The 17,061-nt window shown below is 37.4% G+C and overlaps 2 protein-coding genes across 2 annotated transcripts in view; both read right to left on the reverse strand.

Moving 5' to 3' along the window:
* Positions 1-3,496, reverse strand: part of LOC136836703 (protein spinster-like) — a 96,425-nt gene extending 92,929 nt beyond the window's left edge. Inside the window, exon 1 of the mRNA XM_067101207.1 lies at positions 2,930-3,496. Coding sequence (XP_066957308.1) covers positions 2,930-3,233 — 304 coding nt within the window. The 5' untranslated portion in view covers positions 3,234-3,496. The remainder of the gene's footprint in view (positions 1-2,929) is intronic.
* A 3,941-nt stretch (positions 3,497-7,437) lies between these two features.
* The window catches only part of LOC136836342 (uncharacterized), a 35,171-nt gene continuing 25,547 nt past the window's right edge, over positions 7,438-17,061 (reverse strand). The window contains exons 9-11 of the mRNA XM_067100522.1: positions 14,382-15,482; positions 13,625-13,655; positions 7,438-10,609 (exon numbers count right to left, since the gene is read on the reverse strand). Coding sequence (XP_066956623.1) covers positions 10,599-10,609; positions 13,625-13,655; positions 14,382-15,482 — 1,143 coding nt within the window. The 3' untranslated portion in view covers positions 7,438-10,598. The remainder of the gene's footprint in view (positions 10,610-13,624; positions 13,656-14,381; positions 15,483-17,061) is intronic.

The raw sequence follows: 17,061 nt of genomic DNA on the forward strand, positions 1-17,061 counted from the left end.
GGACCTACAGCTTATTGTGGAATCCGAACCACATTATAGCGAGAAATGAATTTCTATCACCAGAAATAAATTCCTCTAACTCTTCATCAGCCGGCCGCGGGAATTGAACTCCGGCCCATCGAATGGCAGTCTGAAGCTCAACATATACTGTATGCATAATTATATATATATGCAAATGTATACTGTATATGTATATATATACTGTATATATATTATAATTGTGGATTTCTTCACCATTTTGGTGACTTATGCTATTATGAGATTTTTATGAATAATAATAAGAATAATAATAATAATAATAATAATAATAATAATAATAATAATAACAACAATATCCCAGGAATGCCTAAACTAATTTAATTTTCTGCATGAGCCTTGGCTAAAATATTCAGAAGGTAACTCCTCTTTGTGCTAACCTTTGGCACGTACCGATGAAGATCTCAGTATACATTTAATATAACAGTAAACAGAGAGAGAGAGAGAGAGAGAGAGAGAGAGAGAGAGAGAGAGAGAGAGAGAGAGAGAGAGAGAGAGAGAGAGAGAGAGAGAGAGAGAGAGAATTTTCCTGGGAGATTGCTTAATTATTCTTTGCTCTTTTATATATATATATATATATTATACGTATATATATATTTATATATATACAGATATACATATACATATATTTATATATATAATATATATAAATATATAACAGCATTGCATGATTGTGACGAAAAATTGCCGCAGCTAAAAAAAAAACCTTAAAAATGTTTGCAAGAGACTAATTATGAGGAAAAATTAAAGGTATAGGCTATATAATTTATGGAAACAAGGAAGATGGAATAATGGATAATATTGTAATATGGAACGCGCAAGAATGGATGATATTGATCCCAACCACTTATCAAGTTATCACTATTTACAAATTACTTAAATTTTAGCGCCTTAGAAAATAACAAATGATAATTCGCTCTAGTAAAGTCTGTGAGTCAAAGATCTGACACAAAAATAACAACTGATAATTCGCTCTAGTAAAGATCTGAAACAATTTTCTTACTGTTTTAGCTCTTAATCCCACACCAGGAAATAAAAAAAAAAATCGAAAGGCAGAATCTTCCTATTGCTTAACATAAAAATAATCCTCTCACATGCTTAGCTGGTCTACAAGGAACAATCGCATTAACATCACGTCCTCGACAGAATAAGGCTTCATGAAATGCCTCGACAGCTTACGTTTTTCTCTTTAAATTCAGATCTGGTTGGCTGACATCACTGCCGCCACAGAAAGCACTCTGGTTGACACAATTCATTCAATTATTTTTGCTCAAATGGACGAGAATAAACTTTTCACGTGCATTAGAATATGACATGGGGATTTTAGACAATATTAAGCATCATTTCATATTTGGATAAAACAACGAGAGAGAGAGAGAGAGAGAGAGAGAGAGAGAGAGAGAGAGAGAGAGAGAGTGTGTGTGTGTGTATACGGCAGATGGGGTGATCAGGTACACAGGTGCCAAATCACCTTTTTCTCAGTGCTGGGAAAATTTGTAACAACACAGCTACACCTCAAAACAGTGTTTTTAACCTTCAAACCCGCGACGAATCTTATCACTAAATTATCTTATTTAAAAAAAAAATCGTCCTGAATACGAATAAACGAAAAAAAAAAATTTCCGAAATAGTTCGCAGGTGGCAACATCTGTTCAAACCTTCACCGGTGCGATGCGGCAGAACAAAAAAAAAAAAAATCCCCATTCAACACCGCTGCTCACACCAGGTCGGTTAACCGGTTAACATACGTGACGTTACGATAACTCCTCTTTTGGCAAACGTTATAAGCTACTGCATTACTATAATAGATTGACAACACAATGGGAACATCAACCTTAAAAGTAGCGTTATATCACATATTCTACGCACGAAATTTCCTTAGACATGATTAGTAATAACTTATAAGAAATATGCTACACCTACGTTACATATACGCTACGGTATTCTGACCTTATCTAAAATAAACAAGCCACTGCCTCTAAAATATGACGGCTAAAATATTAAACATATAAGTGAAAAGAAGTGTATAAAGTGAATCACAGGCATAATACGGGCTGGTCTTGAAGAAAGATGCGGTTTTTGGCGGCACACCACAAGATAACCAAAATCTACGGTTAGAAAAATTTATATTCGTAACAAAATTACCGAAAAAATCATTCTAATTCTACTGAACAAAATTTAGGTCTTTTTAATTTACATAAAAATAAACCTGTGTACAAATGACCTTTCATTCATAACATTACAAATACACATGGCTAACAATTTCCTACACCTATTTACGCCATATACAAAGTCTAGCCCATTTCGGAATATACAATCTTCAATTGATAAGCTCCTTTATCCATTCAAATCAATTAAATTTACCCAATTAAAACTTGGCCTGACATGGAATCGCAGTAAAATTAATAAAATATACGTCTACGCTAAGGTAGTCGTTTTGGCTACTTGTTTAAAGGGCCTACTAATTTTCATTTTGGCAAGGCGGGTGATTTTTCAATGCCTGTTTCAATTACGGTTGCGACTGAGGGAAAGTTATTTGAATTTACCCCCTTAGACTTGGCTAGCCTATAACTTCGTGATTGGTAAAGCCACCGTGCCAAGGTTAGTTTCAACCATCTGGCATTGAAGGGGTATAATGGGATAGTTTCAACCATCTGGCATTGAAGGGGTATAATGGGATAGTTTCAACCATCTGGCATTGAAGGGGTTTAATGGGATAAAGTCATAATGCCAGGAACGCCTTGCAAACACTTTCACCTGATCTAGGATACGTCCCCTTCCTTTAAACCTTACGCCATGCCAATTACTACCCATAGAATTGAGCCTAAAACAAGTCTAGGCACTGCCTAATCTAGCCTAGTCGAGGAGTTCAATTATAATAAACAAAACTCACCTGCGACAGTGAACCTGTCCATGTAATTGATGAGGTTGACATAGCATAAAATCGCCACCGTGCAAATCTGGCTCTTGGTGGCCTTCGTTCGGGGTCCTTCCTCTTCGTCGGCTCCCGAAGTAGCAGCAGAGGGCCTAGGGCTCCTCTGCAGCTGCTGGGGCACCACCACCACCACGCCGTCGGAAACGCCCTCCTCCTGATGCCGTATGAGTTCCTCGTGGGACAAATTACTCCGAAGTCCATCCATTTCGTCTATGTTTTGCAGCTTGACCGAGTCACGTTTCTGGATGTTGTACGGAGGCATTCGAATGGAGGGAGGGGGGGTGGGAGGTTGAACTGTGGGGTCTTTTGTAGGAGGGGGAAAGAGAGAGAAAGGGGACGACACGAAACAGTCGCAGCAAAAGCACTGGGAAAGAACGAAGAGCTTTCAGTCACTCGAAGGGACGAGAGGCCGCGAACCCACTCGCGAGGAGAGTAAGAAGTTGACTGCCATTATTACCGTCTACTCCATCAGCTGACAACTCCAACACACACACGTAAAGCTGAGCGATGTTGACGTTACTGTACACAGCTTCGGGTACCACACCGCCTTAACACGCCTTTCGATGCCGCAGAATGAAACAACATTTAGTACGACACCACGACAATGTGCTTTTATTTTTAAAAAATCATGTTTTCACACAAAATAGTACATTATACACAAATATTTATTGTTTATGACGATGCTAAAACTATTTACTGTCAAATAATGGAGTTCATACGGAATTTTTTATGAATTTGCATGAATACACTACGATACATTTTGAAACAATATGACTCCTAACGGAATATGCTTTTCACTCTTCTCGAATCCAATGAAAATAACTCATTGTATTATATTTCTCATGCATAAAAAGTCTACTAATGGTTCAGATTATACATTTATATGGATATCCGCCAATTACATAATATGCAAATGGTCAATGGTTGCTTTTAATCAAAAGAGAAGTCCACGAACTGATTAGAAAATTATCAGATCTTGGGTATCTTTCACACTCAATAGCTAGAATGGTGCCTGCATACGGAAGGTTCGCCATGATTGAAAAAGACCAAGACAGACTATTGACACCATAAGTGAAACATGGTCACGAAAACAATAGATCACTTGTGGGCAAAATTTTTCGAAATTCGCGGAAGGAATCTCATTCTTAAAAATGTTTTCAAATTCTGAATACAATCCGGCTGTATTAAAGACGGAACAAAATATCTCAGATGTTTTTGTTATATTGCAAAGCCTGCTATGATTACATTCCAAGACCGAATGCGTTTATCTTCCAGATGTCAATACTCATTGATAAAAATAACAATAATAGCAGCCTAACAAAAAGTAATCAGTGTACGATCAATTGCAAAATACTGATCACTAATTAATTTCAGTAACTGAATCAGACAAAAGTTATTCCTTGCAATATTACGTATAATAATCGTTATTTTTATATGCACATAGCTATATGGAACTCGCAAAATTACCGAAATCATCATTATTAAGCAACATATGAGGATATGAAGAAATTCACATGGACCAAAACACAAAGTCTGTTAACTTTCTAAGCTCCACGCTCCAAAAAGAATGCTCATTTGTGACGATGATAAAAAGAGCCAGAAGTATAGTCATGCATATGAAAAATAAACTAGTTTAAACATAAACCGCATATTAATAATGTATGGTAATTCCAATTCACTGGAGTTTTAATGATAAATCTGGGAGTTCATGACACGACGAGTCTGCTGTTTATGTTTGTGTGTGCTTGCAAGGTGAGGATTACCTCCCATTAAGATTTGGCCGTAAAGGTACACTATTTTGACGCAGCTATGGCTTATGCCTATTATTTTCTTTATCCCCTGCCATCTCACTGAGCTGTTACCTCGACATTAGGTGTTCGATTTAATGCTAGGTCCAAAGGGCACTCTAGGTTTCGAGGAAACGTTCTCGTTCTCAGGATGTTTTTACTTTCTTCTTCTCTCTGACTACGGTTCAAACTCGAGGACTTCCTAGCGGAGATAGAAAACGGGTGATAACAACTGCATTGCTTCTTACCAGCAGTAACTATAATCTCGTTCTCTTTTAGCAGGGCATATAAGGAAAGCTTGATTTTGTCTAAAGTCAAGTTTGGAAATCTTTAACCTGTTCAGTTACTGGTCAAAGAATTCATCAGAGCCAGAGAAGTAAGTGTCAATTTGGAATAAAACAAAATTACTCTGCTTAGCTGTCCGCCCTTAGAGAAGTCTTTATAGACCATTACTCATCTGTATTGCTCTTCTGGACACGGAGGACAGTACTAAATGCTTACCAGGTAAACAGACTTCATCCCCTTCAGGTTGCGTTTTGCCAATGAAGGGAAGTGTATAGGGGGATCCTTCCCTTGTGAAATCTGAAATGGGTGGAATGGCAGAAAGGGGGTTTGTCAGTGAACTGCGTATTTACTATAAGGTTCTGCATAGCAGGACAAATCGACTGCTATTCCTTTTAATGAGACGTATTTCAGTGTCATTTCTTCGTGGAAGTGCCGAGGATTCTTGAGGCTATTTGTCAAGTTTGGAATATTTTATTTGATTTCTTGCTGGGGCACTTAACGGAACATTTGACACTCACGACACGAAAAGGTATTCAAGTAATAGGAAAGCAAAAGAGAAAAGATCCGGAGAAAAAAAGGAATTAAGTACAAGGATCCAAAGGTGTTCGACAGCATTGCTGAATTAAGGAAGCGGGAATGGAGGTGAAGTAAAAGGCTAAAAAGTGGGTTTCGAAGGGACCCTGCAAGCACTCTTTGGCAGTCCACCACGTGAGGTGCACTAATGGTACTAATCCCGTAGGGGGTTATTCAAGGGTTGAACCGTGGCCACCGTTGAACCCCAAGAGCTGGCACGTTAGATAGTTATTGTGCCGCCACCTGCCAGCAATCCCGGCCCCCGCCCCCTTACATCTGCTTTGTAGAAGTACGAGTGAATTTGGGCCATATGGCCCGGCAAAACCAATCAACGCCAAATTGTTTGATCCAGAGCAACAAATTAAGTCACGGTAGTTTTACCTCGTGTGTTACAGGCAAAAACTTGGCTGCTTGAATTAAAGTTCGCGGTGAGAATTCGATTAATAACTAAATGACGAACCGCAGAAAACAAGACATGAAAATCACGAACTGTCAACAATGAGTGTATGACCATGTTATCTGGTGTCATTAGAGCTATCATGAAACAGGTATGGTTGAGAACATTCGCATTCTGAACCACTCACATTTTCAGTTGAGAGAGAGAGAGAGAGAGAGAGAGAGAGAGAGAGAGAGAGAGAGAGAGAGAGAGAGAGAAGCCAGCTGATAAATGGCTGGCATGCAACCTAAGTCGTATGCCATTGAACAGGGATGTTGGGTGGTACGTCTTAGAGATCTGCACACGAAAAATCAAATTATTGTTCAACCTTAAATAGGACAACTGGTTTTCACACTATAGAACAGAAGACAGAAGTTAGGCCAAAGGCCAAACGTTGGGACCTACGAGGTCATTCAGCGGTGGAAGGGCAACTGGATAAGAGGGTAAGAAAGATGTACCAGGAAGAAAAACCAGCAGTTGCACTATGAAACAATTGTTAGGAAAGGGTGGAAAGTCAGATGGAAGAAAGAGAATATGAACAGAGGTAGAACAAAAGGAATGACATTGAGGTTTCAGCTAGGGCTCGAAGGGGGGCCATAAACACCCTCGGGTAATGCCTACAGGATTTCAACAGATGCTGTATTTAATTTACATTATATGATGAGAGGACATTTAACTTTCTATACATACTTGGACAGACTGTTATGAACCTATGACTTTGCATTTATCCAGTAAAAACAAAAACTTCCTAGTTGTAATACATTAAATGGGATCTAATGCATTTCAAGAACAAATTAAGAATAACTTAATGATCTGGTCAAATTCATTTATAATAATATGTTGAAATATTTTCCCTGTAGGGCACAGAAAAGAATAATTAGGCGAAAGGCCAAGCACTGGGCCCTATGAGATCACATTCAACGTTGAAAGGAAAATTGAGAGTAAAAGGTTTTTACGTGCAACAGGGAAAAACCTTGCAGTTGCACTTTGAAATAATTTACAGGAAAGGGTAGACAGTATGGCGGAAGAGAATATGAATGTAGGTACAGTAAAAGGAATGAAAAAAGGTGCTAGAGGGGGCCACAATATGGCAAATAAAAAAAAAAAAAAAATGCCCAAAGTGCACTACGAGGTGCACTGACAGCTATAATCCACTACGGGGATATATATGTAACATGAAAGAGAAACATAAAAGTGCAGAACTCGACTTTACACTAAAACTCTCATGCTCAAATGGCTTCTCTCTGTTGATCAATTTTTTATTCTCATCATTTCAAGGATTTCAGTTTAGGAAAGACACTTCAAGATTTCAAAGATCCAATCAGAATGGCAAACTTACCACAATCAGTTCTTAGCTTTTAGTTTAAGGAAAATGAAGAGATTACTTGATGTTCCATTTTCATTATTCTACAATAGAATACAACATATGTAAACATACAAGGCTATGTACTGTACTTAAAATATGCATGAACTGACAAAACAAATAGATGAATGGAGTAAAAATCAATGCATGTTCAAACAAAATTCAATTTTTTGGACCAAACAAACATGATTCAATTTTTTGGACCAAACAAACAAGATTCAATTTTTTGGACCAACTCATCTACCAGACAACTCCATAACAAATGCCATATACTCTACATGGTATCTACTGTAATGCAGAAGGCAGTCATATCTTACAGATGATATTAAATAGCCTACTTTACCAAAAAACACCTGGCATTTAATGCACAAGGTTATCACATGAACAAACCAACTGGCATTTGATGCACAGTGTTACCACACTATATCTGCATTTTTCGCACTACCTTATCACATACCAACTGGCATTTGTTGCAGTTACCACAATATATCTGCATTTCCTGCACTACCTTATTACATACCACCAACTGGCATTTGATGCCAAAGGCTATCATAGCATTTCAATATTCTGAAGCACCATATTACTCAAGTGCACACACTATGAAGGGCCTCGACTGTCATTAATCAGGGCAAGATTATGCAGTAATCTCAAAGAATACTGACATTTAACAATTAAGAAAAATGTATCCAATTGTCCTTCATCAATTCTGGACATGTTTAGCTTGTAAAGTAAACCTACGGTTTCCACAGAAATCAAAGGAACGAGGAAAACTGTTCCGTTGGAAACTAAATCTATTGAACTGTGAATTTTTCATAAAATAATAAAACCCTGCATTCTAAATTACAATTTGAAATTTATATAAAAACTATGGTTGTAAGATACCAACACACTCCCAACACCTGTTTATCAATGTTTACAAACAGCCATTTTTGGTGACTTTCAATTCCAGACTAAAGTGCATTATGGATTAATATAATAATTACTGCATACTTTGGAACATACAACAGTTTAGAAGAATCCCTTGAAAAACTAAAAATGATTAACATTGCAGATATACAAAGTACAAAACTACATCAAGCTGAGTAAACAGCAGCTGCTTTTCCTTCTCACAAATGAATATACTTTGAGACAGCTAAGTTTCTACAAACTAAATATACGATTTACAATAAAAACTTTCCAGTATCATAAATATGGAACATCAGCAGAACCAAAAAAATTTACCAAGAAAGCAATAATAGTGCTAGCTGTTAGCCACAGTACATTAGGGATCCAATACTGAAGTAAACTGATGTTACTTGGCGAAGAGCCATTCTTTAGCAAACATAAATCTGACCTACGGCAAGAGGAAAGGCATCCACCACCTTCCAAGGACTCCGAGTAGTATGGTAATATAAAAAATAAAATGGACAAGAAAATGACAAAGTTTTAGGATGCAAATGGCTGATATGCAAGATCAGTTGTTGTCTTTACTGAGAGAGAGAGAGAGAGAGAGAGAGAGAGAGAGAGAGAGAGAGAGAGAGAGAGAGAGAGAGAGAGAGAGAGAGAGAGAGAGAGACTCGACAGTTCTCAAAATGACCTAGTATGACTAAAAAAGGACTTCCACACTCGAGAATGCATGCTACGTGAGGTGATCTTGCCTATCCTGTACATTGCATTGCATTCAGAAGGAAGTCAAACAGGTTCTTTATTGAACTGAATTGAATATAGATTTTAGGCCAGAGGCCAACCAGAGGGGCCTATGAGGTCATTCAGCGCTGAAACTGTAACCGGTAGTAAAAGGTTTGATATGTGTACCATGAGGAAAACCTCACAGGTGCACTATGAATCAATTGTTAGGAGAGGGTGAAAAGCAAGATGGAAGAAAGAGAATATGAAAGGAGGTACAGTAAAAGGAATGAAAAGGGTTGCAGCTAGGGGCTGAAGGCACGCTGCACTGTATGAGGTGCACTGATGGCACTAACCCCACTAAGGGGATCAGTTTTTTTACAGCAGGCCTTCAACAAAAGCTGCTTTGCTTTGTCTTACTGCATACTTCTCTCATCTCTTCTCTCTGGTCTACCTTAACTTACAAATAAATCCCTTAGACCAGTTCTATTTACCTACAGATGAGACTCTGTGGTCTGGTTAGACTACGCTATGATAAATGACAACTAATAATTGACTGATGAAATTCCATGTTACCATAAGGGTTTGTCACTGTGAACACGACGGATTGTGTTACACTAAGATGATAAACCACAGACAACTGACTGATGAAACCTCCACGTTATCATGAGGATTTGTTATTGTGATCACGATGGACAGCGTCTTAATTGGCTGAGCCTCTTTAATTAGAGTCTTACATACCCTGCAGTGTGTTTTTTACCAGCTTTTGCCAAATGCGTTCATAAAATAAAGTTCAGAAAGATGTTCAAGGTCATCCCCAACAGGCCCAGTTCAGACTTTCACGGGTGTCTTTTTCTATAGGAAATCTCTTCCTGAAACTGTTTTGTCATTAGTATTTTCACATATATGAAGGCAAACCATCCCAATATCTGGTTCATTGCAAACTTGCATGTAACAAAAGATCAAATGAACCTTGATATCTGCTACTTTCAACTTATTCTACTTATCCGTTAAGAGATCACAGTTCTTTAAAGCTCCAAGTTCTATATGAATACATTAACAACAAGCAAGTCTTTTATTTTGATCAAGTAGTTTAAACCAGACCACTGGGCAAGACTGATAAAGATTCTGTTCATGAGAAGGAGCCAAGACTAGTTCGACAGTCAAGCGGGACGAAAGTGGTTGCCAACAGTTTTACTTCTAATAGCAATTATGTTCATTTAAATCTGGTAAGTAGCATGGAAAAACAAACAAAATAAAGGCTATTATAAGAAAACTATCTAACCTTAGAGTAAACCAGCAAACGAAAGATCACAGAACCACAACGCCCAATAAGCCATCAAGGTGAACTGAATGAATAAATAAACTTTGTAAATGTGCAAACTAAAGGTGCTGTTTAATCACTGGTGCATTCATTAACTATACTCTTTCATAACTTCCTGTAGAGTATCAAGTAAAAGTTGGATGCCTTTGGTTGCATTTTCTTTCATTTGCTCCTTTCACCTCATCCAACTTGGCTGTCCAACTTCTTTAACTCTGCCTTCCTCCAATTTCCGATTTTCATTAATGAAGAGATCCTCAGGCCAGTCCTACCCAGGTATACAAATGAGAAATGGTCCAGATTAAAAATTTCATACAGATTATACTGTATTTTGTAATGAACAATATATTTATTGTTATATTGCATAACTAACCTTAATACCTACTGCATACTGCATTCAGTTATGTCATCCCTTTGAGAGCCCATGCTTGGAAGTGATAAATGAACTCTCAACTGGACATCTGCAACCTTTAGGCAACATAGCTGCAAAGGCACCTTTCAAGCATTTAACTTAATCTACCCTTTGTCCATAATTGCTAAAAATTCATATTCTTAATATATAAAGTGAGATAGATATATTACTACTTCTTTTCTTTGTGAAAATTCGGAAAGACGTGTTACTGCCTAATCACTACCTGGTCCCACATCCAGGTCTGCATGCATTCATGATATTTTCAAGTCTTTAGTTCTGGTTTTAAATCCTTTGTATAAAAACTATACATTGCACAGTGGTAATAGCAGCGTATTTAGTGGTTTTTCGTAATTTGTATGTCCTTGGAGTACCAGGCAAGCACAACAATATGAAACCTAGCACTTTTGAACCTCCTAGATTCTTAAAAAAAAATATTCCTCACGCACATACTTTCAAATTCATGGAAGTCTGTTGTGTGTGCAGTGAGGGCTGACTGTGTGAATATGCACGGTCAGTCCTCAACTCTATTTCTTCCTATTTGGCTAGGTTTCTTTCCTACAAATAGTTTCACCACTACACATTACAGCTAACAGTTACACAGAGAAATTAACAGCAACAAATTTTTATGTTAGAGAGTAAAAAATCATCTAGCAATTTTATTTGCTTGCTCTTAATCTGAAGTTTGAGTATTTATACCAGTCTCCTACATAACTTTACAGACAATACCACCAACTACCAGTTGCTTTATATCATACAGCCAAACAGCAATATCTTTCACTACTACATCTTACAAAACTACCTTACAAGATGTATATCATACAGGTTAAATCAGAAAAAAAAATATTTTGGGGAACAGTACAAAACTTTGTACTTATAAACTATGATTAATTATGTAATCACAATTCAGTTCTGTATTATATTTCACAGCTTATTATCCTACAATACAAGGCCCCACATACCTAACTAGTGTACTAAGTTGAGTGTTATTTTATGGGGACTGGTTCAAACTGAAGTATACAGTATGGTACTGCTATACGTTACTGATTGCACGTCGCACACACTGAAGGTTAACCACTCTGGGTCAAGTAATTTTCATTTTGTTCAACATTTCTTGGATATAAACTTCTACTTCTTGAATTTACTTCTTCAGGAAATGAAGTACATGTGCTATTAAGGCAACTGTCTATACAGTAAATGAATATGTCTAAATGTGTTGTAAATAAGAGCTAAATTCTTCCCTGTATTCTAAATTACCACAATATATTTCCAGAGCCTTGGCAGCTATAATTCACATCTATTACAATTTGACAGTCCTGGTTAAATGCATAGAACACGGACAGGACACTAAGAGTAATTACAAATGTGGCATGTCTAGCAAATGGATAACTTTTGATAACATTAAACTGATAAAACACTAATGTTCCTGAAATAATGCACAATAGAAAAATACTCCTGGTACGGCTTGAATATGAAACATTTCAACTTCATGGAAGGAGTCAATGTTCTTACTTTTAATTAAAAATTATGTTTCCCAACTACTAAATTGGAAATCGACTTAAGCACCACCTACTTTGGATCTCAAAATTTGAATATTCTTTTCAAGATCGACGTCTTAAGCCCCAGCCACTTCATATCCTAAATTTGGACTCTTCTTCTTTTTTTTTTTTATGATGAAAATTACTATTAGCAAAGAACTATTCACAATGGATGAATTCCAGCTTTGTAAAACCCCATAGGAGAGTACAGTATCACTGATTGCATACCCAGTGGCACACTGCTAAGAGCACTAAAAGTTCTTGGCAGTATCCCTTCAGTTGGAGCTACATTACTATATGCCCTTACTTTTTGTCATACATCCCCAATTTACCATGCATTAATCTTCACTTCCTTTAAGAACAAATCCTCTGGGTAGACCCTATGAGAGTCTATTATTTGAGCTCGGTGGTCTTGTTACAAACTAAAATATTAATAAAATACTGTCAAAGTGAATGTGTCTTGTGCAGAGACATGAATACAAGGGATAAAGAATTGTGGAGTATCAGTAGGCTCTTTTCTCCTTCACACTGGACTCCCATTCACAACTGGGTGAGCCACAAACAAGATTTGAACCCCAGACTTCACAAACGCTGGCTGGGCTCTCTGTCACTACCTTAATATGAATGGTATTATCTACCGATAAATCATGGCAGAATGCAAAATAAAGTTGTAAGATTGGTTTGTTAGTTAGTCACAAAGTTAGTATAACCGGACCATCAAGCTCTAAAAATCTCTAACTATCACACAACTAGACCTAAGGATTTGTTATAATTAAAAGAATGAAATGATCTTACCCCATGGTTTGTAAAGCTTCTTAATAGTAGATTTATAATGAAGAATGACAATTTTCTTTTACAGATTAGTGCCCATTATTTTTCATTCACTGGGGACTGAAATTTGGTATTTAAATAATATGTGCTTTCTACTTTTCATGTCCTCAAGTCAGACACAGGTGATCAAGACCTAAATGGATTAAGTGTCATCACATTCTGAAATTTAACACTGCGCTCAGTTTACAGGTAGTAGGAGCGTAACATGGTTTTTGGAGATGATGGCACATCCTCAGCTGAAAACATTGCAACTAATGATGTGTGCTGAACATGAGCTTCTACCAATCACAATAATCTTTACAGACTACTCAACACCAGCTGCAGACATTTACCAACAGCTCCAAAAAGAAACTGAGAGAGAGAGAGAGAGAGAGAGAGAGAGAGAGAGAGAGAGAGAGAGAGAGAGAGAGAGAGAGAGAGAGAGAGAGAGAGAGAGAGAGAGCCTAATATGTAGAAGATGAATACTGATAGGACAACAAAAAAAAAAAAACTGCACACTACTAACCAGTTTGTCCTCTCTCATGTTGTGGCTGAATCTGTAGAGGGAGAGAGAGAGAGAGAGAGAGAGAATCAAAACCTTAATTGTTACAGTGTAACAGCTATAACACTTTCATTCTCATAAAAATCAGACTTAAGAGGCTCAAGGCAATTGCATTATCAACATTAACAACGCACCTCCAAGGCATATGCATGTGATGAGTTTAGAGCAGCCTTCAATTCTCTAGGTTATTCCATTTTCATGCTTAAAGAAAACTATAACTGCAGGTTATCAGTTATTCAATGCTTTAAATTAGGAGAACGCATACATTCACCATTCAATTATGCAGCTATTTTACAGCCCCGTGGCATTATTTACTGCATTATGAAAACAATGTAGGTTAACTTTTACACTCGTTTAAAGTACTATATATAAATGAATGGATGTATTTAACTGTTTCACTTAATCAAAACAGTGTTTACCTACGAAAAAGTGCACCTCTTAAGGATTTAATTTCATTATAGCATTATTTAAAGATTATCTACTTTCCAGTTTGGCTCCAAAAGCCTTTGCACCTTTCTGGGAAAATAAAACTTTAAAGTACACACAAGACTATTTTTAGCATCAAGATAAGGGTGTTCTATGGCTGAATGCAGCCTATTATGACCGTAACTACTTGTAACGTAAAATGTAATCAGGTTACTATATTTTTAGAGAAGAGCAAGATGAAATCATGGGAGAATAACAGTTTTTACTAACACTAAAAGCAAATGAATAAACTTACTGATAGAGAGAGGGCTATGGCTAATTCCAGCTCTTCTTGTTCTCTGAGCAACCTCCTCCTCCTCCTTTTTTCTTTGTCTTCTTCGTGAGTTACAATTGCTCGGGATAACATGGCATTCATTTCTCTTTCGTATCCATCTTCCTTGCAAGTATCTTCTTTTCTACTTTTTGATGGTTTACAATTGTCATCATCATCGTCATCATCACCATCCAGGCAATCCTGTAGCTTCTGTTGAGCAGAAGCATAAATGCCCTGATTTGATGATAGACGACAACACTCCTCATCATCATCATCATCAGAATCATTAATCCTCCCTTTATAAGCTTCCTCATCACATTGAGAATCCCCAACATCGTCGTCATCAAGACGATTAATCCTTCCTTCAGGAGCTTCCTCATCACGATGGGAGGTAACTCTTTGTTTGTTCAAGTTCTTTCCAGGGGATTCCTGTAGTGACATTTCTCTATCAGAATTTCTATCCACACTATCTTCAAAATCATCATCATCCAATCTGCCCTGAGAGGAAGTGTTTGAAAAGGACTTTTCATAGCCACAATCCCGACTGTTGACAGCCTCCTGCAGTCTTTGTCGTGCTTCATGATAGATGCCTACCCTTGGAGATAACTGACGATCTGAAGCGTTGTCATCATCGTACATTTGTTCGTCTGAGTGGTAATCATGATAGCTTTTGTTCCTTGCTCCTTGGGTCATTTCTTCTTCATCATAACACCCACCTGAACATCTGTCTGAGTTCCTTCGGGAAGATTCATGTAATGATGTCTGTGTGGAATTAGACCTGACTCGTCTGCTTTCTAAATCACGGCCTTCATCCATGTGGCCTTTCCGAGAAAAGTCTTCATGTTGACGAAACCGCATCAAACGATCCTCCTCTTCTTGTAGCCTTTGAGCTAGACGAAAATCATCATCAGCCTGCTTCTGCTGATAATCTTCCAGTGATATCTGGGTGGCAATTTCTACCTGCTCTTCATAGGTCATGTCACAATCGGAACAACCAAGGTTCCTACCATCATCACTCCGATTCCTCTTGCAGTCGTCGTCATCAAAATTCTCACACTTGGCTTTACACTTCTTCTCTGATTCCTGAAAGTGGAATTTCATATATGAATATGCAATTCCAGACCAGATAAGCTATTCCCCCCCAAAATGCAGAATTTCCCTTCACAGTAATTTTAGTCCTCAGATTTAGCCAATTGGTTTACTGCTATTAACCCTCAAATATAATAAAAGTGCAAAACAAATTCTACAATCCTATGTCCTGTATGTATGCAGAAAAAGTCTGTTGGCCCTGGATTAATGAGATAAACTCAGTGCTAAACCATTAAAAATGTACAGGAATAATGGGACCAACCGAGTGCTGGGCCATTAAAAATGCAGTACCAGCCACCAGCCAGTGATTATCCAAAATATCCAACAAAAAATTAAACATCAATTATCAGACTAAACAGACCATTATGATTTTTGGTTATTCTAATTTCAAAATAACACTCAAATCAGCATATGATATAAACTTTAATGGTATTTAGAAAAAATTAGTCCATTACATAGAATGACTGAAAAAGATTGTTCCGGGTCTGAACCAGCCTACAGTCTATGATGTAGTTTTTATTTAGGGTAATCTATGTTTTCCCTACCAATGATTGTCCTAGTAATTTGATTTGTTTTGTCATTATCTAGTACAGCAATCAACTGACTACCATTTATACACTAGATACAAAGTAAGCTTCAGGTACTGAACATATCATGTGACACAGCCTAACTTAAAGAGTAACCTGGTGTATATATTCAGCTCAGAAATTCTGTTGTAAACAAATAATCAGCAGTAAAGATTTCAATAACATATTTATCATCTTAATTAAAACAGACAAGAGGTAAGTCAAACTCACACCCCTATGATACATTTCCGGCACCTGTGGAATTACAGGAAAACTGTATCAGTATCAATTTATATTTTTATCTCATGCTGATGTCATAGAAAGTCACGTAACAGCACTTGTTTCCAGCCCTTCAACTTTACTCTCTCCTCCTGGCATAAGAAAAAAAATTAATTTCTGATACGAATATCATCCAAGTCGTATTAAAGTTTACCACAAAATTAAAGATGATGCAATGCACGAGGTAGATGATGTCAATTTAAGATAATTCAGTACCATAGGCAAACATTAACAAGCAGGAATGCTTGACGCTTTACAAGCTGATGAAGAACACAACCTCTTCCTAGCTCTAATAACAAGAGGCAATTTCTTAGCTTCAATTTTCTTAATGCTGTACTTTTGGTGGCTGTAACAAATTTATTGGCGAGTCAATATAATTTATATACCTATTATTATTTCTGGCAGGGGGAGGGGGTTCGCTGGAACTACTACAGAGATTTATGTCAATCCAACCACACTGTTAAGACTTTTTTCCACATCCCGGCTGAGAAGAGAAGGTGGGTCAGCCCAGGGGGAATGAACTTCTCCAAGGATGGCAATCAACCATGAATGACCTGCAAAAGCTGGACTGGTTGTTCCTTTTACAACAGGAACTGCACTGATACCTACAAGAACTTGCCAATTCAGAAGTTTATACGAAAAACTTGCTGCTACTGTGTTGATAAGCATGCCCACATCCTTCAACTGCTGCTACCGGCTGAAGATCTTACTTCTCAGTTTACCACAAT

Source organism: Macrobrachium rosenbergii, chromosome 56 (genome assembly GCF_040412425.1).
Source record: "Macrobrachium rosenbergii isolate ZJJX-2024 chromosome 56, ASM4041242v1, whole genome shotgun sequence".
Classification (NCBI taxonomy): domain Eukaryota; kingdom Metazoa; phylum Arthropoda; class Malacostraca; order Decapoda; family Palaemonidae; genus Macrobrachium; species Macrobrachium rosenbergii.